The 23,232-nt window shown below is 42.9% G+C and overlaps 1 protein-coding gene across 1 annotated transcript in view; it reads left to right on the top strand.

The window, feature by feature from the left end:
* Positions 1 to 326: 326 nt before the first annotated feature.
* PLPP4 (phospholipid phosphatase 4) overlaps positions 327 to 23,232 on the top strand; it is a 169,786-nt gene continuing 146,880 nt past the window's right edge. The window contains exon 1 of the mRNA XM_066598817.1: positions 327 to 744. Within this exon, the coding sequence (XP_066454914.1) occupies positions 686 to 744 (59 nt within the window). The 5' untranslated portion in view covers positions 327 to 685. The remainder of the gene's footprint in view (positions 745 to 23,232) is intronic.

The raw sequence follows: 23,232 nt of genomic DNA on the forward strand, positions 1-23,232 counted from the left end.
TTAACAATCATCTGAACCTACACTAATTCTAATCCTAACAAGGTATCTGTGTATGCCTAGTGTTATTATCAGATAGTTCTGATGAATATACAGTATCCTGGATTTGCTGTACTATAAATACTGCTTTTAAGTATTTATTGTAAAGACATACAGCAGTTAGCAATACAATCTCAGTGTAGTCATCCAAGGCATCTTCACAGCAAAAAGGGAGGCAGTGCCTGAGTGCATAGGAGGCTCTTCTGAAGTCATTCTTCACTTGAGGAGATCCTGTGCAGTTGCAGGAGGGGATTCCTAGCATGTGTGTGTCTAGAACAACCTGTATAGTAATAGTCTCACACACAGCCCTGATAGGTGGCTGCAGATAGCAAGTCTGTAGCAGTCTCTGGATCACACTGCAGCTCTGTCTCATCACAAGTAGGACTTCTCATTGCTGACCTCCTTCTCACTATCGTGACAGCAGCACAACTCTCTTTGGAGTGATCTCCCCAGATATCCCAGCTGTCTCTTCCTGAACCCTGATCCGACCTGGAGGCATCCGAATAACTGTGCAGGTTCCTTGCTTGCAGCTCTGCAGTCACATATATCCTGGACCCTTCACTTATTAGCAGTTTGTGCATTTTCCTGGGTGAGCTTTCTGCCTGTGCCCGGTGGAGGGTTCTGGTGCCAGTGCCTCTGATGCCGGTGGATGATGAGGGCACTATTAGAAGAGCTGGGGATCCGGGCATTGCTGTTCGGTGTCTTTGTGTAAGTACTGGGCTCAAGACCTTTCTTCTATTTGCAATGTTTAGTAAATACTAGTGTTGTATATCAACAATTAAACAAGTTGAATGCATCTCCCGCTATGACTATACATGTAGTTATTACATGTGCAATAAACATGTTCCATCTTTGCAGCAGTTGTTTCACATCCTGAAAAATGTAACAATTTCTTAGAAACAATTATCAATTCCGTATGTGCTGATCAGAGCATAATAGTTTTAGATTAACTCCTTGCTGGATGGGAACATATCATTTTACAGATTTATCACCCTTGTAAAAATCCACAGTCAGTATACAGCATTTTATATGCTTCACTGAAATGCCACCAATGCTTCACCAGGTTGTCAAACACATGTCACAATTATCCTTAAGGATCATACAGAATTTTTTAAGCATGTCCAAGTTCTCCTATTGGATTTCTGATGATTGTATCAAATCATTTTGGTACTATACATGTAATGATTATTACTATGAGGATTTATTATTGGTCATATTGTCATTACTGTGATTGGATTAAGGCTGTCCACATAGTAGTTAGGGTCCTGAACTTCTGTATTGATTGCAGTAAATCTAGTTTGAGGGTTTTCTGAGCACCCTTTGATTTGGTTTCCTATTGGAGTTGTGCTGTATCTTCAGATAATTGCATTCAGTTTGAACAGGTAATGTAATATGTAACAGTATACAGCATGCAGTCAAAAAGACTGATCTAGCGCTATATCTTAAAGCTGGTGTACTGTATTGAAATAATAGTAGCGTACTTGAGTAGGAAGGCATGGATGCGCTACATGATGGTAGGGGACATGGATTTTGTGTTGTGCCTCTGTAAGGGACCTTTCACAAGGGACAAAATATACCACAACAGCATTGCAGAATATGCCATCCCTGAATTCCGCACTAAAATCCGCACTGCTAACTGTGGATTTTGATGCGAAAATACCAACTGGATTTCAATTTCACACCAAAATCTACATGTTAGTAGTGCAGATTTTGGTGCTGAATACTCCACAAGAGGGCATATTCTGCAACACTGTTGAAAGGTCCATTTGGGGTAAAGAGTAAAGATGAGCGAACGTACTCGAATAAGCACTACTCGTCCAAGTAATGTGCTTTATCCGAGTATCTCTCCGCTCGTCCTGAAAGATTCCGGGAGCGCCGCGGAGCGGGGAGCTGCAGGGGAGAGCCGGGAGGAACGGAGGGGAGATCTTTCTCTCCTTCTCTCCCGCCCGCTCTCCCCTGCTCCCCGCCGCAACTCACCTGTCAGCAGCGGAGCGCCCCGAATCTTTGAGGACGAGCACAGCGGTACTCGGATAAGGCACATTACTCGGACGAGTAGTGCTTATCCGAGTACGTTCGCTCATCTCTAGTAAAGAGTAAAACCCAATTGCAACGTTAAAGAGTAGCGTATTAGAAGTAGAAATCCGCTTTCCGGGTCTATCTAAGCCCCATGGTACCGCTGCTATGACTTAAGTAAGGAAAGCATACTCGAAGTGGCCTCCTTCTGCTACTGTAGGGGCAGATCATCCAGGAAGTCATCCATTGTCGTCCGCGGAAAGTGGATTTCTGCTTCTCACATGCAATTGGGTTTTACTCTGACTCTTAGGGCTTCTTCACATGGACGTATGCGCAACTATGCTCGCTGCTATGGAGCATAGTTGGGTATGAACGAGGTAAACAATCTTTTTTTTTAATTTTGCACAAGTGTGAAAATAAAGGCAGGAAGATAGGTCCTGCCCTATCTTTCTCACATGTAGTATTAACTTGGTTCAAGAAAGATAGGGCAAGTCCTATCTTTTCTCACCCATACTATTAATGGGTGAGAATATCGCTAGTGGAAACAAAACCATTGAAATCAATGGTTTTGTTCCGTCCCGTTATGCAGCCGTGATAATCACGGACGAATAATGGGACTAAATCATACCTATCTGCTTAAGCCCTTACAGGGGCTACAACACAAAATTGAAATCCATGTTCCAGGGCCACAGGGATCCATGTGCATGGTGTAGCATATCCATGTCTTCCTATTCAAGTATGCTATTATTATTTCAATATATGACACCAGTAATGAGATATAGCATTGAATCCATATTTTTGATTACACCCTGTATGTAATTAAAACCAACATCACTAATAAGCTAAATCATGTTACACAATTTGCATCTGAGGAATATGACTAGTTCGATTGTCTGCAACTTGCTTCAAACTCTAGGTGCTGTATTCTAAAGCCTTCAATAAACCTCTTATCTCTTGTGTGTCAGCTTGGCATGATCAGCTGATAAGCTTCATCTTGTCTTTCTAATCATTGCATGCAGTTGCTGAGTTGAGAATCTTGTCTCTCCAGGCTATATGTGTATATATATAAAAATCTTTGCACATTTCACCATCCAATGATCTGACAGCTCAGCTTTGAGTCACATGTTCCACAGGTGTGGTGTTCGCTCTGTTTCATTAACTTCGATGTAATGGTAATAGGATTATGTATGGTACAGTGGAGCGAGGATGTTGTATATTTGCTGTCTGGCTACATAGATTGAAAAGCTACAACACTGTCAGCAATCCTCCTTTTTATTCTAAGGAGATTGTATTGGAATGTACCATGACAAGTGACTAGTGGTAAAATAAAACAATGCTAGTCACCCAGTAGTAATTAGTGACATTTTTCTAGCATTGGTTTTCAATTTCATGATTGTAGGAGCACTGAATGTAGGATCAGACTAAGGTATGTGCTGGTCTCTGGCCAAATGATTGTGCTTTGGACTTCAATCCACTTTACTTTGATGGACAAATAAGAGAAAAACTGATAAAAATGAACCTATTAATAACCATGTTTTGTATATTGGCCAAATAACACCGTTATACACTGCTCAAATAATAATAGATACATATAACGCTCAGGCATTAGGGCAATAAAGCCAAAATGTAGAGCCATATCAATGTCGATAAACTAATCAATTGAAACTGAGGTACTTACTGTAACACAATGCTGGGGGTATGACGGTTGGAGGAAGCTGAGGCAAGATGTGAGGTTTGGCATACTTGTATGGTTCACATGACATGACTAGGGCTTCAAAGGGGCACTGAAAATAATTAGCATGTAGGATTGAGGTTCAAGATTGTAAAAAGGAACTGTGGCTCTGGTGCAGACTGTTGGTAGGTAGTTGTTTTAAAATGGAGTGAAGCCAATGATATGTATCAAAGCAGAAACACTTTATTTGGAACCAGCAGATAACATTGCCTCCAATACCAGCATTGTGTTAAAGGAGTTATTCCCATCTCGGCTTTTCATAGCTGCTGTATTTACCAGCCACCCGGCCACTAACTACGAAAACAGCTGAGCGCATCAGTGCAGCACTTTTTGCATAGGTACCATTAAAGTGAATGGGAGCAATGCAAACAGTGCTACATGAAGTGCTTGGCTGTTTCCGACAGTTGGTCGGAAACAAAGGGTTAGGTTTGGCCATCTTGGCATGAAAAGCTGAGATGGGAACACCCGTTTAAGAGCTAATGCCCACGGACAGGTTATCACTGCGGAATTCGCGGTCAGACATCCGCTGCGAATTCCACAGCAATCTCCATACATAGACATGCTGTGGTAAACGATTCTCCCATGCCCGCCCACGAGCGGAAATCAACTGCAATTTTCCACTCTCGGGGAGAAGTGCAGCATGTTCTATTCTATGTGGAAAATTGCGCGGACGGCTTCTATTGCAGTCAATGGAAGCCGTCCGTCCCGCGATACTTCCACTGTGAGCACATCAGAGGTACTGCGAGAATCCATGTCACCGCTCAGCGCCGGCGTTTCATGCGCTGCACTGCTCATGTACGCCGGCTCTCCGAGCAAGACACTCACAGCGGATCCGGAGAGGTGAGTATAGGGTCTCTGGGGGGTGCCGGGTCAGATTCCGCTGCAAGATTTCACAGGCGGAATCCGACCCAGCTGTGGACATGAGCCCTTAGTGCCTTTATTCCAGAGTCATAGTTCCTTTTAACAACCTTACACTTCAATGTCTAACATGACCATTGGGTTGACCAGCATACTTGGCCGGGAGCACCTATTTGCACTGACTTCATAAGGTCTACTTCATACTGCGCTTTACTTCTGGGCTACATTTCTTTGGTGGTCTGCCCAGCTTTCACTTCTGTATTGATACTTGTATGAAGGAGGGTGAGATGCGGAAAAAGCTCAATTGGTTGGTCTTTAAAGCCATAAACCAAGAGATATACAACTGTTTGCGGAGCAGCTGAAAGCCGCAGAAACATTTGCCCCTTTTTGCTCTCTCTATTAGGGCTTATATACTGGGCACAAACGCAATACACTCGCCACTACAGAGTGATTTTTTTTTTTTTGACTATTCAAACTTTGCGCTATGGCACACAAGTTAAAAAAAATAGCAGGAAGATAGGTCCTGCCCTATAGAAAAACTACATGTGAGAAAGATAAGGAAAGCCCTATTTTTTCTAACACCTAGAATCCCGCCAGTCATCACTTTTTGCGGACGTGATTTTCACGGTCACAAAAAGCTGCAAAATCACAGCCATCTGAAGAAGCCCTAAAGCAGGCTTAGCTAAATATAAGCTAGAAATTTTATGACATTGTAGTTTATGTAAAAGACCTACTAATATCTTATAACAAGAGTCCTCTGCAACAAAGTGATGACTATGGATGTGTCAGCTGTGTTTGAGGTACTGATTCTTTGTCTTTAGCTGCCATGCACTGTTAAAGGAATTGTACCAGTTAGACAACATTAGTCCATAGGCCCTATTAGGGTATATGGATTTCACAGAGGCAGTTTCCCCATGTAGTGCTTCCTTCTAATATTGAGACCCATTCAATTGAAAAGAGATTTGTAGTTGCTTGCAGCTTTCCACGGTGGTACCAACTGATCACTTGGATTTCAGTGCCTGAAATTTGGCTTCACAGCCGCTGGGGGTTGTTTTCTACAGAAATGAGCAGCAGCACCATTTTTTCTATAAGCCCAGTAGAAGGGTAGTACTCAGAATGGCCTGTAGAGGGCTGTAGACAGGCATTCTGATACTTGAAAGGAGAAGAAACACCTCTGAGTGTGTCAGGAAGAAAGATAAAACAATCAGTTCCTGCTACACTCAGGGGAAAGTTGGCTGCCAGCCAGAGTGAGAGGCTGTAGCAGCAGCCATCAGGATTGAGAGCCTAAGGTCTGTGTGGACCAGTCTGGGCCTGCCACAAGTCTGACAGAGAAGGACACCCTCTAGACATCCCAGATTGGGGATGGTGACGGCGACCCTGTGGGTTGTGAACCCTGAGGCACTGTGTTTACCAGTGACTGCTGTATGTGAAATAAATACTGATAGGTGCCAGAACGTAAAGAAACTGCAAGTCTCCTGAGTAATTATGCACATGTGCCAACCATCCTGACGAAAAGATGGCGATGCGATAGGTGACTAACCCCAACTTGCCACAGCAGCCATAGCAGTGTCATCCACTGAGCCAACCAAAGTGCTCCCAGCTTATTCTATCCAGATTGACCCCCAAATACAGCCAGTATTCCCTAATGATATAAAATACTTTTCTCCAGGGTCTCTCATGTCTGTTACTTGCTAGGGTCCTTCAACATGGACCAGAATTTGCTGCTGCAGAGATCTCAGCTAAAACATAGACCTTTAACCCCTTAGTGACGGCCCCGTAGTGTTTTTACGTTCTGCCATTGCAGAACGTGTATGGAGGGAGATAGCGTCGCTATCTCGCTCCATACAGTGCAGGCGCCAGCTGTTTAATACAGCTGACACTCGCGGGCAATAGCTGCAATCGGCCGCGCGGCCAATCGCGGCTATTAACCCTTTAAATGCTGCTGTCAATTCTGACAGCAGCATTTAAATCCCCTGACCGATGTTCGGGGGTCCCGTACGCCCCCCCCCCCCGCCCCCGTGCGCGGTGAGATGGGGGGAGCCATGCAAGTGTCATGGCAGCTGGGGGCCTTTTCAAAGGCCCCATGGCTGTCTTGGCAGACTGCCCATCAAGCCATCCCCGTGGGGTGGCTTGGTAGGCTGCCTGTCAGAATGCAGTATGATGTAATGCTGTAGCATTACATCATACTGCAGAAGCGATCAAAGCATTGCTGGTTGTTTTAGTCTGTGGACTAAAAGAAAGTGTAAAAATAAAAACAAAGTTTTATCAACTATTAAAAAAAAAGAGTAATAAAAGTAAAAAAATAAACCTTTTCCATATTTGCAATAAAAGAATCTAAATAATAAAGCAAAAATACGTGTATGGTATTGCTGCGTCTATAAAAGTCTGATCTATCAATGTAATGCATTATTTACCCCACACGGTGAACGACGTCTGAAAAAAAAAAAAAGATTGATAGAAATGCACTTTTTTGGTCATCCTATCGCCAACAAAAAATGTAATAAAAAGCAATCAAAAAGTCATTTGTATTCAAAAATGCTACGAACGGAAATGACAGGATGTAGCGCACAAAATGAGCCCTCACATGTCAACGGAAAAGTAAAAAAGTTATTGTTCACAGAAAATGGACACAGAAAATAATTTTAAAAAATGAAATATCTTTGAAAAAAATACAAGTAGTACAGCAAAAAAAAAAACTATACAAGTTTGGTATCGTAGTAATTATACTGACCCATAGAATAACGTTATCAGGTCATTTGGGCTTCAGTTTGTGCGCCGTGGAAACAGGACGCACCGAAAGATGGCGGAATGTGGGTTTTTTTCTCCATTTCTCTCCACTTTGAATTTTTAAAAAGTTTTTCAGTACATTATATGGTACTTTAAATAGCACCATTGAAAAATACAACTCGTCCCGCAAAAAACAAGCCCTCATACAGCGACGTCGATGGATAAATAATAGAGATGAGCGAACACCAAAATGCTCGGGTGCTCGTTACTCGGCACGAAATTTTCGCAATGCTCGAGGGTTCGTTTCGAGTAACGAACCCCATTGAAGTCAATGGGCGACCCGAGCATTTTTGTATATCGCCGATGCTCGCTAAGGTTTTCATGTGTGAAAATCTGGGCAATTCAAGAAAGTGATGGGAACGACACAGCAACGGATAGGGCAGGCGAGGGGCAACATGTTGGGCTGCATCTCAAGTTCACAGGTCCCACTATTAAGCCACAATAGCGGCAAGAGTGCCCCCCCCCCCCCCCGCACTGTCAGCGTAAAGATCGTTCTCCTCTGCCATAGCTGTAACAGCTGTGGCAGAGAACGATGTTAGCCCATTGAATTCAATGGAACCAGCAATACAGCAGGTTCCACTGAATGCAATGGGCTGCCGGCGATCGCAGGATGAATGGTCGGGAAGGGGTTAAATATATAACCCCTTCCCTGCAATTCATCCAGAAATGTGATACACTAAAAATATATACCGGCGTATAAGGCGTCGGGGCGTATAAGACGACCCCCCAACTGTCACCTTATACGCCGGCAATACAGTGGAGCAAAGAATAAAAAGCATTACTTACTTCTTCAGACGATCTGCGCCGCTCCTGCAGACTGTCACTCCTTCCTGGTCCACGGACTAAAGCTTTCTCTATGAAAGGCTTGAAATCCCCGCCTCCAGAAACACAGCCAATCACAGCAATTCAATGACATCACTGTCATTGGCTGTGATTGGCTGAAGGCACGTGTGTTTCTGGAGGCGTGAATTTAAAGCCTTTCGTAGAGAAAGCAATGCTCTGCCGGGAACCATGAGGGAGCGACAGCCTGCAGGAGCACCGCAGAACACCAGGAAGGAGTGACAGTCTACAGGAGCGGCGCAGATCGTCTGAAGAAGTGAGTAATGCTTTTTATTCTTTGCTCCGCTGTATTCCCGGCGTATAAGGTGACAGTTGGGGGGTCGTCTTATACGCCCCGTCGCCTTATACGCCGGTATATATTTTTAGTGTATCACATTTCTGGATGAATTGTAGGGAAGGGGTTATATATTTAACCCCTTCCCGACCATTCATCCCGCGATCGCCGGCAGCCCATTGCATTCAGTGGAACCTGCTGTATTGCTGGTTCCATTGAATTCAATGGGCAAACATCGTTCTTCTCTGCTACAGCTGTTACAGCTGTGGCAGAAAAGAAGGATTTGTCTTCTATATGTTCTCAATGGGGTCAGCGCTGCTGCCGCCGGCCCCACTGAGCGCATATAGAGACGATTTATGGCCTTTAGAAGGACCGTTGGGGTTCTTGAAGCCTACAATACACCTAACACTCTCCCTATAGCAGCTCCAACACGATACCACTTTCCCTGAACTAATGTCAGAATACATCCGTAGCGAGCCGCGGGAAGGGCAGATTTCAATACTTATCTCCCCAGCCACTCACAGCAGGGGGGTGGTATAGGGCTTAAACGTTGCAGGGGGGAGTTGTAATGCCTTCCCTGCCTTTCAATTGGCCAGAAAAGCGCGCTAACGTCTCACAGAGGAAAGTAAAAGTAACCAGAACACCGCGTGGTACTCGTTAAGAGTAACGAGCATCCCGAACACCCTAATATTCGCACGAATATCAAGCTCGGACGAGTACGTTCGCTCATCTCTAATAAATAAAGGAGTTACGATTTTTTAAAAGGGAGAAGGAAAAAAAAGAAAAGGGGAAAAAAGAAAAAAAGCTCCGTCACTAAGGGGTTACATGTGGGTTTTGATGCAGAATTGCTGGTAGAATTAAACTATTTCCAATGTAAAATCCGTACATTAGACTTGCCTATTTTGTTGCAGATTTATTGGTACGGAGGCAAATCTTGCTGCAAATTCCGATACATGTGAAAGAGCCCCCACGTGTAAGCAGCCAGTCAGCAGGTTCAGAAAAATACATTCGTCTTCTGGCACCAGAGGTTAACATTGAAGGAGGAACTTTTGCATAAGAGATGTGTGATTTCTGGACAATACTGTATACTATGTGTCTGTATAACGAGCATGTTCTAATACCAGAAAAAGCTGATTAGCAAAATATTCAAACACTTCATTGACTTGTATGATAGACTGAACAACTGTGTTCTGTTAACACTTCCTATATGTGGTCCTAGTTCAGTTCTTCAAGGAAGATGGCCACCAGTCCCCATTACATGATAAAAAATAGGAATGGCTTGGATGGGCTGCAGTGGTCACCTGCACTTGTGTAACGTTAGCTGTCACAGCAATCACAGGGACCACAGTGGGGCTGCAGCGCTGGATCCCTGTGGTGGCGGACAGGTAAGTATTGCTCAGTTCATTATATTACCCCAGACAGCCCTATTGCCGTGGCTATTTTACCTTGCTGCTAGAGTCCTATATTAGGGCTTCTTCAGACAACCATATTTGCGCACTCTTTTGCTTGTGTAAAATATACGTGCATAATGCGCAGTGAATAGAACTCATTAATGCGTGCGCAAAAAAAAAAGGACCTACTATCTTTCTGTGTATTGCGCAGCACAGGTCCCCGTAAAGGTATATGGGAGGTACATAAATGTACAATATGCCGCACAATTGTGAACATGCCCTGCATGCGCAAAAAGTACAATACTATGCGCAAACACATGCGCAAATCAAACTTGTTGTGCTGAGGCAAGCGTACTTGCACATATAGTCTTATGAATAAGCCCTTAAACATGAAAATGTATATTGCTTTTGGTTTCAAGTTGTGCAATGTTAGAGAAACTTGGCATCTTTCTCCACAACAGCACCACACCTGCCTGCAGATTGTGTCTGGTATTGCATTTAAACTGCACTGTAAATTGGGCTGCAGTGGCGGATTCCACATGTGGGAACCCGCAGCAGATTTCGACCCATGGCCGAGGACAGTGCTGGTCTTCTATCGTCTTCATTGCGGATGTGTGTGGAAGCGCAGTCTGGCGCGCCACCCAACATGCACAGTGGAGTTTTTTTTTTTGTTTTTTTTAAACCCCTGCTTTCCCACAGAATCAATTCAATTGTGGACCGGCCGCGGATCGGACGTCTTCCATTGACTTCAATCGAAGCCATCCGTGCAGGATCCGCACTGAAATGGAGTGTGCTGCGATTTTATTTTTGGACCAGAAGGTTCGCAAATCAAATCCACATGCTTTATTTCACTTGCGGATGCCCATGTTTCCCTATAGGCGGCTTGATTCGTGGATCTTGTCCCGCCGTGGACATTGGGCCTAAATCTGATTTCTTTTTAATTGAACTGATGTACAACAGCCAGAATGACATAAAAAGTTAGAAGAACTCTTCAATGTTTTTAGGCACCTTACACATATTTGATGTGGGCACTGCAGGTGTCATGGTAGATGTTACGTCGGTAGTGTAGCTTTCCTGGCATATCCTCTGCTCTCGATTCCACTACACTGCAGATGCGTTGTTTTAGGTCATCCACCAAGTTTCCCTGAAAATAAGACATCCCAAAAATAAGACCTAGTAGAGGTTTTGCTGAATTGTTTAATATAAGACCTCCCCTGAAAGTAAGACCTATCTCTGTTCCTGCTGGGGGCCGGAAGCTGCAATACTGCCCCTGCTGTACAAGTGGTCCAGGAACTACTGTGGGTGATCGCTACAGTCTCCAGACAGTGCGTACATGGAAATAATAGTAGTAACAAGAAATGCTTGATAGAATTCACAGTTTGTCTGGTTCTGCTGGTTTGTGATGACAACTACTGTACATATATAATAAATGTGCATTTTTTTGTTCAACAATAAATGTGAATTCTTCTTCATGGAAAAATAAGACATCCCTTGAAAATAAGACCTAGCGTATATTTGGGAGCAAAAATGAATATAAGACACTGTCTTATTTTCGGGAAAACAGGGTAGTGTCACCAACAGCGCCCACATCAAACATCTGTAAGGTGCAATAAAAAGTTGAAGAGTTCTTGTCTATGCATTCATGTATAAAGAAATCAGCTCAACGTTTGCACCATTCTTTTTGAATCACCTTGTATTGTATCAGTTCACCATCTCTTATACTTTCACCCCTTCTTGCAGGACTTTCTCTTATCATTTTGATCTACGTTTCTGCTTTAAATCTGTAGCTTGAGGAACGCAGATACACTTGATCATGTTATTTTTTACCTTATAGGTATGTCTTTATATTGCAGCTCCGGACTCCAGCTTATTGAAGCTCTTTGCCTCTGGACATGTGTAGCAGTTACCTGTTATTTCCATAAACTTGTTTTGTTTTGTATTCTGTCCTTATTGAAATGGAAATCAGCTGTAAATGAACTGACTTTCTGGCGAACTCTCGTTGACTTTGTGCGCGGAGCAGTCTATCTGAATATGCAGAGTTGCAGCGTGTAGCATATGGAGAGAAAGAACTGCATCTTGAACTTTTGATGAGCCAGACGATGGATTCTAAACTACCTCATATTGACTCCACATCTCCAAACAATTACAGACTCCAGACCAACCCCCCTAAATAAATATAGTGCACAACCCATAGCCTGGAGGCAACATAAGTCCATTCTGTGTGGCCCCCCTATCATATAGACTATGTCTATATTCTCCAAGTTGGAGAGAAGAGGAGTAATGTGTAGCACAAGACCTGGGATGGGTAGGTACTGATGGTACATTGGGTGGTCATTCATGGGATCCCTGTATATTGGCCAAATGGGGATCTGTTTGGTATTTCAGAAAAGAATAGATGAGATGACCATGCATGTGTGCGGCTATCTTCATTGTAGTTGGGGGGGGGGGGGGGGCACACTGCCAGGGTCTTGATGCAGCCTCATATGGATAAAATGGCCCTGCATGTAGGATATGACTTGAAGGTGTCCCTATGAAGATCACTATCACCTTTTTCTCTTGAGGGTCTCCTGAGAACTGGTGTCCTGTGCTGAGGAATCTCTACTGTCATAAATCATTCCCACTCGTAACACACAAGCAAAACCTTAATGAATGGTCACACTAGTATTGAGCAAACTGAACCAGAAGAACCCTTTGCTAAAGGTTAAATTCAGAATGAAATCAAATGAAGCTTTTAGTAAAGTTCTACCTGAAACAGGGTGCTATTAGTCCAGTTCACTCAGCACTCTAAGGGGAGGGGGGTCTCACACGGATGGATGTAATTACAAAATCCACGACTGCTGTCCATTAGGAGGATCCGTGGCAAAACGCAGGCATTGAAAGGCAAGACCTTTTGCTTTTTCCTGCACACTCGCGGATGCGAATTGCATATTCCGCTAGCGTAAGAAAAATCTCAGCATGCCCTAATTTGCAGCAGACTCTGTGCAGATGGCCTCCATTGTCATTGGAGGCTGTCCGACCCGCAGTCCCGTCACAATTAAGATTGCGTATGGGCTGCGGCACCCACTTGATTGCTTAGTGATGGCGTGAGAAATACAAACAATGAGAAAAAAAACTACTGCGCTTGACCGATGGCTAGCCGCTGCGGTCATCCGCATACTGAAAAATCAGGGCTGCAGGGTGACCAGACGGGCTCACAGCCATAATTCGCTACTGGCCTCCTGCATGCGTAATCCGACTCATTTGTGTGAGCCCAGCCTAAGTGTTATACAGGGCTTTTATGGTTTTTAGAGTTTTAGGTGCTTTGGCGAACTTCTGGTTCAGTTCAAACTAATGCAGATCGAACCCAACTTTTCGTAAAAGTTTGGTAAACCAATCAAACCGAAATGTTCACTCATCACTAGTCGACACATACGAGTGTTATAGTTCCTGTATTGTTGTATAACAACATTGGGACAACTTTAGCACAGTGGGTCAGATTTACTAATATCCATACAGTGTAGACTTTCTGATGAAGATTGGTCCCAAGTATGGAATTCAACCAACAGCATTGCTTGTAACATTTTAATGTTGGAAACATCATACAAAATATTGCTTTGCTGGTATCTAGTTCCACCAGAATACACATGCAATTCCAGGTTACTCTCTAAATTGTTTCCATGGATGCTTAACCCCAGGTAACATGCTCCACATTTGGTGGTCTTATCCGTGAGGTGAAAGCCTGCATATTATCTGATCTACTCTGTAACAAATTACACGCAAAAATGAATGAGACGCATTTTTAACCCTTTCCAATCCAATTTTGCATTCAGCGTTTCCTAGGGGGCTTACTCTTTTTCTGCCATTATACAACAGTGCTATCTGCTGGCTAAAGCCAGTACTGCATGAGGCTCCAAAAGCAGAGAGGCTGACAATATACAGTAAGAGAACCCCGACAGATGTCTTCCAACATCCGAGCTGTACAGCCTTAAATCATAATATCTTAAGACGTCAGACAGTGGATTGGAAAGGGTAAAATAAACAGTTCGCAAATAATTCTGTAGGCTCACAAAAATGAATCTCCTTTTTATTTTGTTAGTTACTAAGCAAACTATCACTTACTCATGCCGAAAGCATCCCTAGACTTCTTGGAGGTTAAATGTTGAGTGAATTGGTATCTAATTAACAAAAAATTGACATCAATAATTACAGAAAGACAAGAAGGATTTCTAAAAATCAGGTCTCCATGGACTGACTAACACAATAAGCTCCGTAAAGTCTTAATAAACTGCCTTGTAGTTCCCAAATACCGACTCCACGAGAAATGTTCTCCCTCCCCCTCTGACCTTCCCACCCCCTCTTTTATCCGCTTCCCACCCCTTACCATTTTCTTACAGTTTGACCCTAGCCAGGCCACCATTTAACAGTTAAGAGACTTGTACTGTATCTAAAAGAACATTGGTATTTAGATAAGTATCTATAATATGCTACTGCTATTAATCTTGTAACACTCTGTCGTGCAGCACATCTACTGGGCGCTTCGTTTTCAGTTTATTACATTTTATTTTAAATTTAAATCACAAACAAAAATTAATGTTAAAAAAAGACTAGACAGTCTGAGAATGTGCCGGAGTTATCACAGTGGCTCATGCGGGATTATAAATGTGGAGCATATTTAGATATATTTTGTCTAACTTTATATCACATACCGGTTCACTTAGTTTCCAGCATTATTTTGTTGCATTTTAAGTCATGCCTCTTTCCCACCAAACCACACCCCATTTCTACTAAGCCACTCCCCTTCCCAATTTAGGCTCAAAAGTACTAAATAATAGCAAGTAACAAATAATAAATGTGATGCATAGCTTTAAATGAGCTGAAGATCATTTTTCTTCAATGAAAAGACTACCCAAAACACTCATTGGCAAACATCGTCATAGAGAGACACACATACATACACTATGAGTGAAAAGTTTCCATTATCGGCTCTTCGGATTGGCCACCCTTTGTCTTGATAAGAGCTTTGCGCGCTCTTGGCATGCACTCAGCCAGCTCCATGAGGTCAGGATATTTACACTATGAGTCCCTCATAAACTACACAGCGGCATCATGTTGTCAGTGTATTTACGACATAGGAGAATGCTCTGGGTTACGGCAAAATTTATATTCTAGTGTCACTTGTTCCTTGTACTTAGTAGAAACTAATGACACCATAGTGACATTGTGACTTCTATAGCCCCAGGTATTATACATTGCCGATCAGAATCATACATAGATGCTCTTCTTCATGCAGTGATACTTCCCTTCTACATAGCGACTGGTAGCATCATATTTATTACCTACTGGCATAGCTATAGGCATTGCCCATAGACATTTGTGATATACTGTACTGTATGATTTACCATGTAGAAATGTTAGCATTATATTGATGACCTCGGAATATTAGTTTTATGTATCAGATGTCAGCACACTGTGTATAGGGTGTTATAAATATAAGAGACTTCTCATCCCGTGTTACTGGCCTGTTTCCTATATAGATAAGCTGTAGTTGATTTTAGCCTCACATCCATTAGTAGGTTGGATTCCACATGTGGGAGCCCGCAGCGGAATCTGACCCTGCCCACAGCCGAGAACTGCGCTTACCTCTCCGGGTCTTCACTGCGGATGTGTGCGGAAACGCCGGACATGCGCAGTAGAGATTTTTTTTTTAAATCGTCTGCTTTCCTGCGGAATCCATGGCCCATCCGCAATTCAATTACGGACGATCGGACGGCTTCCACTGATTTTAATGAAAGCCGTTCATGTGGGAACTGCAGCAAAATGGAGCATTCTGTGATTTGTTTTCCAGAAGGTCTGCACAAAAATCTATCTGCATGCTTCCATTAAGCTGCATGTCTCCTTATGGGCAGCTTGAATTGCGGATTATACGCACGGCTGTCCCGTGCAGATTCCGCAATTCAAACTTGCCCATGTACATTGGGCCTTAGAATGAACGTTTTGATATAATTAATAGAAGTTGTGTTTTTTGGTGTTTTTTCCTACGTGTAGGGTAGCCTTCTTCCCTTGTCGTTTTGGGGGTGGAGTAGCCATTATTTTTGTTGATTATTTATTCAGGTTTTTTTATGGCTATTATGTAACATTGGTATTTAAAGGTGTTATCCAAAGTTAGAAAGCATGCTTGCTTCTTTTCTAACACAGCGCCACTCTGGTCCGTGGGTTGTGTCTGGTATTGCACCTCAGTTCCCATTTATTTCAATACCACACACAATCCTATGGACAAGAGTGGTGCTTTGTTTAGAAGAAACAAACCATGTTTTTCTAACCGTGGACAACTCCTTTAGAGATTCTATGCCCCTTATGCGCCGCAGCGCTGATTCCCGCACCAAGAAGGAGTCACATGGTAATAGATATACAGTGGGAGGAGCCTAAGGCAAGGAAGGCAGTCAGAGTACACTGCTTCTGGCTTGAGGGAATTGGTGCAATAAACGCAAAGCCTTCGTGGCTGTAAACCAGTCCTGCAGCATTTTTTGCAAAAAATTTTGGGGATACAGATAATCTGTGAAAGAACTCCCTTTTACTGCAAGAATAGGAAACTGTAGTGCCAAAGAGAACTACACTTTCATCACCTTCATTTTCAGTAAAGTTGACTTCAAGCACACAAGTCAGTGATTTGTCACACGAGTTCCGAATCATGAGGATACAGAGCAACCCCAGCCGCTACCTCCTTCAGTCGGTGAGTGCCTTGCCGTCCTATTATCAATCCTGCCTGTGCTACCTAATTGCTTACCCCTTCCCTGCCTCCTCGGCAGCAGGCCGCATCTCCGACCCTAGGGGTTCTCTTCACTGTCAAACTAAGTTCAATTTCATGAACCAGTTATATGGGATATATGTCTTATAGCCTGAGGACTATTTCTTTCATCTTATGGTTGTGCTCATTCAAAACCATCTCTTCTGAGTTTAGATGAACATGAAGGCAGAAGTCGACTGCCTAATGTTATGGAAGCTATAGAGGTCAAAGGAGTTATCCCAAGTTATGAACTTCTTTCCTACCCTGTTGAGTGGGGATAAGTGTCTGATCAGTGGGGGTCTAGCCTCCAGGTCCCCCATTCTAATCATGAAATATAGGTCCTACAAGTTCTATTCACTATTCACTCTATTCACTCCAACTTGTATGGACATACTCATCAAGCTTTTTTTTATGTCTTTTTTTAGTCAAAGTCAGACGTGGATCCAGTAGGAAGGAGAAGTAAAAAATCCTTTCTTAATATTCCCATTCTTTTTGCATTCACTTCTGGCTGAAACTCAAAAAACTGTCATAAAAACTAAAGCCTTTTCCCAAAGTGCTTGGTAAACTTCACATCTTAAAAGTAAGATACTTTATGGTTCACACGCCAAAGGGAGAAAAATCTATATATTGAGTACTTCATATAAGAGGAACTGTTACCGGATTAGGACAATAAAATTAGTTATATTACAATTTATGAAAAGCTTGCATACCGTGTCTATGGTCTTTTTCGTCATTTTGCTATCCTGTGCAAAAGTAATACCTACGTGAATATTGTTTAAGGGGGTTAATCTCATCAGAAATAACCCCCTTCAGATTAAAGTTCTCCGGATGAGTCATGGAAATAGCCTTGATTTAGGGCTCAGTCAGAAAGGCGTTTGTAACGGGCGTTTTTCCACACGTCAAAAAATTTGCACTGAATAGAACCAATGCTTGTCAATAGCAGCGGTCACATGTGCGAATTTTACATGCGGAAAAACGCCAGCTGCGAAAATTATGGGACACCGGTTCGCAGAATGTATGTAACTGTGGCAAACTGCTATTCTATGTATTCTTTCGCATCCAGGGGCTTCACCTTGCGCTCAATGGGCCGCCGACCCCATTGAGAACATATACTGAAGAAGATTGCTCTTCTCTGCCACAGCTGTGACACAGCTCTCACAGCTGTGGCAGAGGAACGCTGCCAACAAGTGCTGCAGTGATTTTCGGGGAAGGGCTTCAAATATAAGCCCTTCCCTGAAAATAAATCTAAAAATGTGTTAAGAAAAAAAAATCTATACTCACCTCTCTGCAGCTGCCGGGGCTCAGCCACGTCCAGCCGGCTCTTCTCCTGCAGTGCTCTGAGTAGTGCTGAATGGGCTGCCTCTGATTGGCTGGGCACTGTGACCAATCAGAGGCAGCTCTCAGCTATTGAATGACAGCTGAGATCTGCCTCTGATTGGTCCCTGCGCTCAGCCAATCAGAGGCAGCACTCACCCATTCATGAATTCATGATTTTTGAGTATAGATTTTTTTTTTTACACATTTTTGGATTGATTTTCAGGAAAGGGCTTATATTTGAAGCCCTTCCCCTGAAAATCACTGCAGCTCTTGTCGGCAGCCCATTGCTTTCAAGCCAAACAATGCACTGCTGAAACCCACACCAATCCTAAGATTGGAGCTCAATCAAGTGCATTCTCAAGTGAGGACAAGTTCTTGTGCAACCATCATTGCCCTATTTGCAGTACGCACTACAGCCTTGTTCTCATGATTAGTGGGGGTCTCAGAGGTCAGACCTCCTCATCTAAAAGTTATCCCCAATCCATTGGATAGGGAATAACTTTCAATCATGGCACAATGCATTGAAGTGGTGTTCAGGCAGACATTACTTTTTGGATTATAGACTCTGAACACAAAGAAAAATGTAGTATTATACGGCGGTAATTCAGATAAAAGGTTGGTAATGTAATTAAAGGGTGTCTTGAGCCTGCCAGAGCTGGAGATGCTGTTACTCTTTCTCTCCCTCCTGGCTCAGAGGAGTATCCTGAGTCAGAGATCCTTAGGGTCCTTTTAGATTAGCTCATTCTAGGTTGAATAAGCAAGGAGCGAATGACGTCACCGCTAACTCATTCGCACTCCTGCCACGTATTTAGACAGGCAAATGCATCATTGGCTCATTCAAACGAGTATCGGTCAGAATCGTTCAGTCCCTGTATAAGCGGAATAGCGGGACTGAACCATTCTGACCGATTCTCGTTTGCAAACAAGAAATACAAAGATTTTTCTGCCTGCATAAAATGAACGGCGAATGAAAAGCGAACGATTCCCGTTTGTCTTTCAGTCTTTGGTTCACGTATAGACCAAGCGATTACACATATCCAAGGTTTTGTTGTTTTGAAATGAAAAGGTGAATGGATTTTTTCCGCAGATTTAGAATATGACCTTCAAAATTCTGTATCAAGTCACGTTATTTCACAAATCACAAAAATGTGAAAATTACAAAAAAATGAATTTTTTAATGACATTCATAGATGACAATGTTTGTAACACGTGGAAACGTAAACATACCTAACATTTACCACTTGGCTACCCTTTAAATATCCCTATGAAAGCGCTTGCCATGTTCTTCTGTAAAATCACCAAGATTGTCAGGAAAGTCATTTAGATGAGCATGAAGAAAGTGATGCTCATGTTGCAACCAAGCAGTTTATAGGATTCCAACATCTCGTCGACTAAAATGGTGTAATTTGCAGCCTTCATGTTCCCCAAAAAGTTTTGAACCACATTTCTGAATACAGTCCATGCTTGCAATTCACACTCACTCCTGTTTTTTTTGAATATCTTGTCCACCATTAATTTTTGTATTTGTGGGCCTATAAAAATACCAGATTTGATTTTTTTCAGAAGTGATTGATGGAAACTTAACACCAAAGTACTGAAAGCATTTACTGTCCCTGCTTAAAGCTGTCACAAATTGCTGTGAATTACGGTGGCAACAGTATTTTTGAGGGATCAACCAGTGGAAATGAAACAATGTTTCTTTCGCCAGGTGTGAAGGTACTTCTGACGGGCCACTGCTTCCAAACCCAATGTTCAGTCCTTGCTCTGGAGTTCCATTAACACAAAAAGTAAGGAAATTGGGTGTAGCCTGCTTGTTGGCTGAGCAATATTGCAATCACCTTGAAATCCCTGCATACAGACCATTCATGAAGCTTGTAGTGCAAACTTTCCAGCAGAAATGTAAGGTTTTCGTATGCCTCTTTCATACTCACAGAATGTGCTACTGGAATGGATGGATGGATGTTAGTATTGTATAATAAAACACCTTTTAAACTGGATTTGCTGTGATCTATGAACAACCTCCATTTTCTTGAATTGTAATTAATGTTGAAGCATTTCATGACTGCCGGAATGTCTCGACAATATACCAAACCACCTTTCTTAGAAAAAAATGGGAGCAATTCTGCTTCTCAGTGTCTGTACCAGGAGAATCTCGTATTAGGACACAGTAAATTCTTTTCATGAAGTCATGATCCTAACAACTCTGATGCATCTTTGGGTAAATTCAGATCACGAACCAAATCATTCAGTTGATGCTGGGTAAATGGCAGTGGGGTTTCATCTTCTATTCTGTCTGCTGGGTACATCTCATCACTTGTATCACCGTCTGAATTGGTGTCTGTTGGGGGATTGACATTGGATGGGGATGGCACAGGGATGAATTCACTATGAGGCACTGGTCCCATGGCAGATAGTATATTGAAATACACAGTGTTACACTTACTGGTACTAGTATGGCCCACGATCTTCACTGTTCAGAAGTAGCAGTCATCACTGTGCTTTCTTGGCTCACTCAACACCATGGGTGCACCAAACGGCATTGATTCCCTTTGTCCACTTTTCTAGTTCCTCAACCCCTCCACACATGCTCGACACACTTTGTGAGGAGCCAATGCTTTGTTCTGATCTGCTAGTTTAATCCCGAAGTATTGAAAATAAGCATTTTTCACGAAAGGCGTAATATTTTGCCTGTTTTCCTGTCGTATAACCGCTACATATGTACCAAAATATGTCTGGATGATTGACACAACCATGTGAAGCCGTTGTAGACGATACGAAGAAACAACCAAAGGGGTACTATAAAGAAAGAAGGGAAAGGTGACGTGAGGTAGGGGTCATACTGGCGGGCCAAGATTACTTTCTCTCATATTTAGGCTTTGTGAGTGCGGCAAATCTTGATACGATACAGATAAATCAATTTCATTTTCATAATCAGCTATGTACTTATGTTTATCTGTTCCTTGCACATTCATTTCATCCCTCCAGAGAAGATTTTCACATGTTACAAACGTTGCAATATATCAATGTCATTAAAAAATTCCTTTTTTTTTTAATTCACATTTTCGGGATTTGTGAAAAAACATGGCGTGTTACAAGATTTTTAAGGTCATTTTTGAGATCTGCGGAAATAATCTATTCTGATACACCTTTTTATTTCAAAACAACAGATATAAAAGTTGCAAAATTGCAGATCACTGGAATTACTTTTTTTTTTCTTAAATCAGTTTTTATTGAAAAATGTTTTCATTCAACAATGTAGTTAAAAGCGAAATCATATGTTCACATAGATTTTAGTGTATCTTGACACCACCAAGACTGACAGGGAGGGTGACGCCTCCTGTACCTGATTGGCTGAATATCAGGCTTCCAAATAGGTCCTGGAAGCCCACTAAAATAAGTGGTAACATGGTTTCCTGCGGGCAAACGGTCAGGCTGCCTAACAGTTGGAGCACAGAGGCTAAATAGTGTTGAAGCGCTAACTACTGAGCCGGCATCGGCGCTTCACAATCGGCACCCTCACCCACACGTAATGTGAGTTGAACAGAGCGGTGGCAGCAGAGAGGCGACAGGACCGGAGGGAAAGAGATATTATGCGACGGCCGCAGAGTGCAGGAACACAACCCCCCCCTCCACCCCCACCTGATGCCGGTTTCCCGGCGGGGGACCACAAGCGCAGAGGGCCGCAGCTGTCAGCAATGGAGCGCACGGCACGGATGTCACAGTAATGCAGGCGGAGCACAGCCGCTGAGGAAGGCAGTACTGAGTGCGGAAGCGAGGCACACTGAGCTCAGACAGGGGGACATGAGCCTTTAAGCGCAGAGCTGTAGCCCGCAGCGCAGCTGGGGAAGGTGAGCATCGCGAGCGGGGAGCAGAGACTGAGGGGTGGGGGGAACAGAGCATAGCCTATTTCACTGAGCCCCGCTGCCTTCTGCCACTAATCGAGGGTACTAGCACCTTTAGCTCTTGAGCCAATCCGAAGCTAGGGGTGTGAGAGGGGCATTCCTCCTATCAAACCCCTAGCTTCAGGTGGCTACCGTTCACGTATTCATACATTAGTCCATATGAAATCTTGCATTTTCAATTTTAATGGTACAAAATCATAGGCAATATTTTAGCTCAATGAAGATTTGTGACCTTTTGAAGTACAATAAACTTCCAAACTTTAAAATCAGATTACTATGTTTAAGTTTGCAACCTTCCTATTGTTTTCATAGGAGGATACCGTTAGTAGTGGAATAACATACTTCCACATAGAACATATAGTGACAGGACAAACAGTTAACATAAAAAGGGAGGATCTTATAGGGGGTAAGGGAGGGGGGAGTATATCTACAGTTCCCGTGTAGCCCTCCAGAGGTCCTCAGGAGTCACTTATATAAGATGGTTCACTATCAAGGTAAGTATTTAGTACTTGAGCTGTTATGATTCGCATCCCCTTGAGATGGCGATTGTTTTTTAGTGCGAACCAGACAGCCCTTTTATTTATAAGGACTCGTATGATTTTTAGTATGGTATTCAAATCAGTGTCGTTTGGTGTATTGTTTACACTGTATCATTTCGTGCATTGTTTACACTGTATTCATATTATTTTTGACTCTCATTTGTTTTTGCTCTACGCGTTTCCCTATCGGGATAGCCGATAGTTCGTCAGGAGCTGGGCAACAATACGCCCCTAGAGAAGTAGGAGAGAGTTTTCTATCAGAAATGATCACCAAAACGATGGCTAAAATGTGCCTGTCACTTTTCAATAAAGAGATTCCTAGATTCCTCAAAATTGCCTCATTTATAAATTGCGCTTGGATTCTATCTGTAGAGTGAATCCTACGTATGCTTGAAACCTATAAGGTCCAGAAAGCTATTCAACTGGATCCTATTGCCTCGCAACTGAATGCCGTATTCGCATTAGATAGTGTAACTCTAAGATAGAGTAAAGTAACTGTGCATCGTGTATTATACACGGCGACGATGCATGTGCAAAATAGCCAGAATTTTGTCCACCTCCAATCGTGTCTCAAGATCCTTGGTGATTTTCGTAGGGTTAACACCAAGAGACCTTGGCTCTTGGAAAAATGACTGTCAGGTTAAACACCTATTAGCCCAGCACAATAATAGCATGCAGGATATACAGCCCCACTTCAGGCTAAGACCTACTAGTAACTGCCACAATGGCAAAAAGCATTTTAAACTGGCTATAAGGCTTGCATTCAGTAAGGCAGAATTA

Source organism: Eleutherodactylus coqui, chromosome 4, assembly GCF_035609145.1.
Source record: "Eleutherodactylus coqui strain aEleCoq1 chromosome 4, aEleCoq1.hap1, whole genome shotgun sequence".
NCBI lineage: Eukaryota > Metazoa > Chordata > Amphibia > Anura > Eleutherodactylidae > Eleutherodactylus > Eleutherodactylus coqui.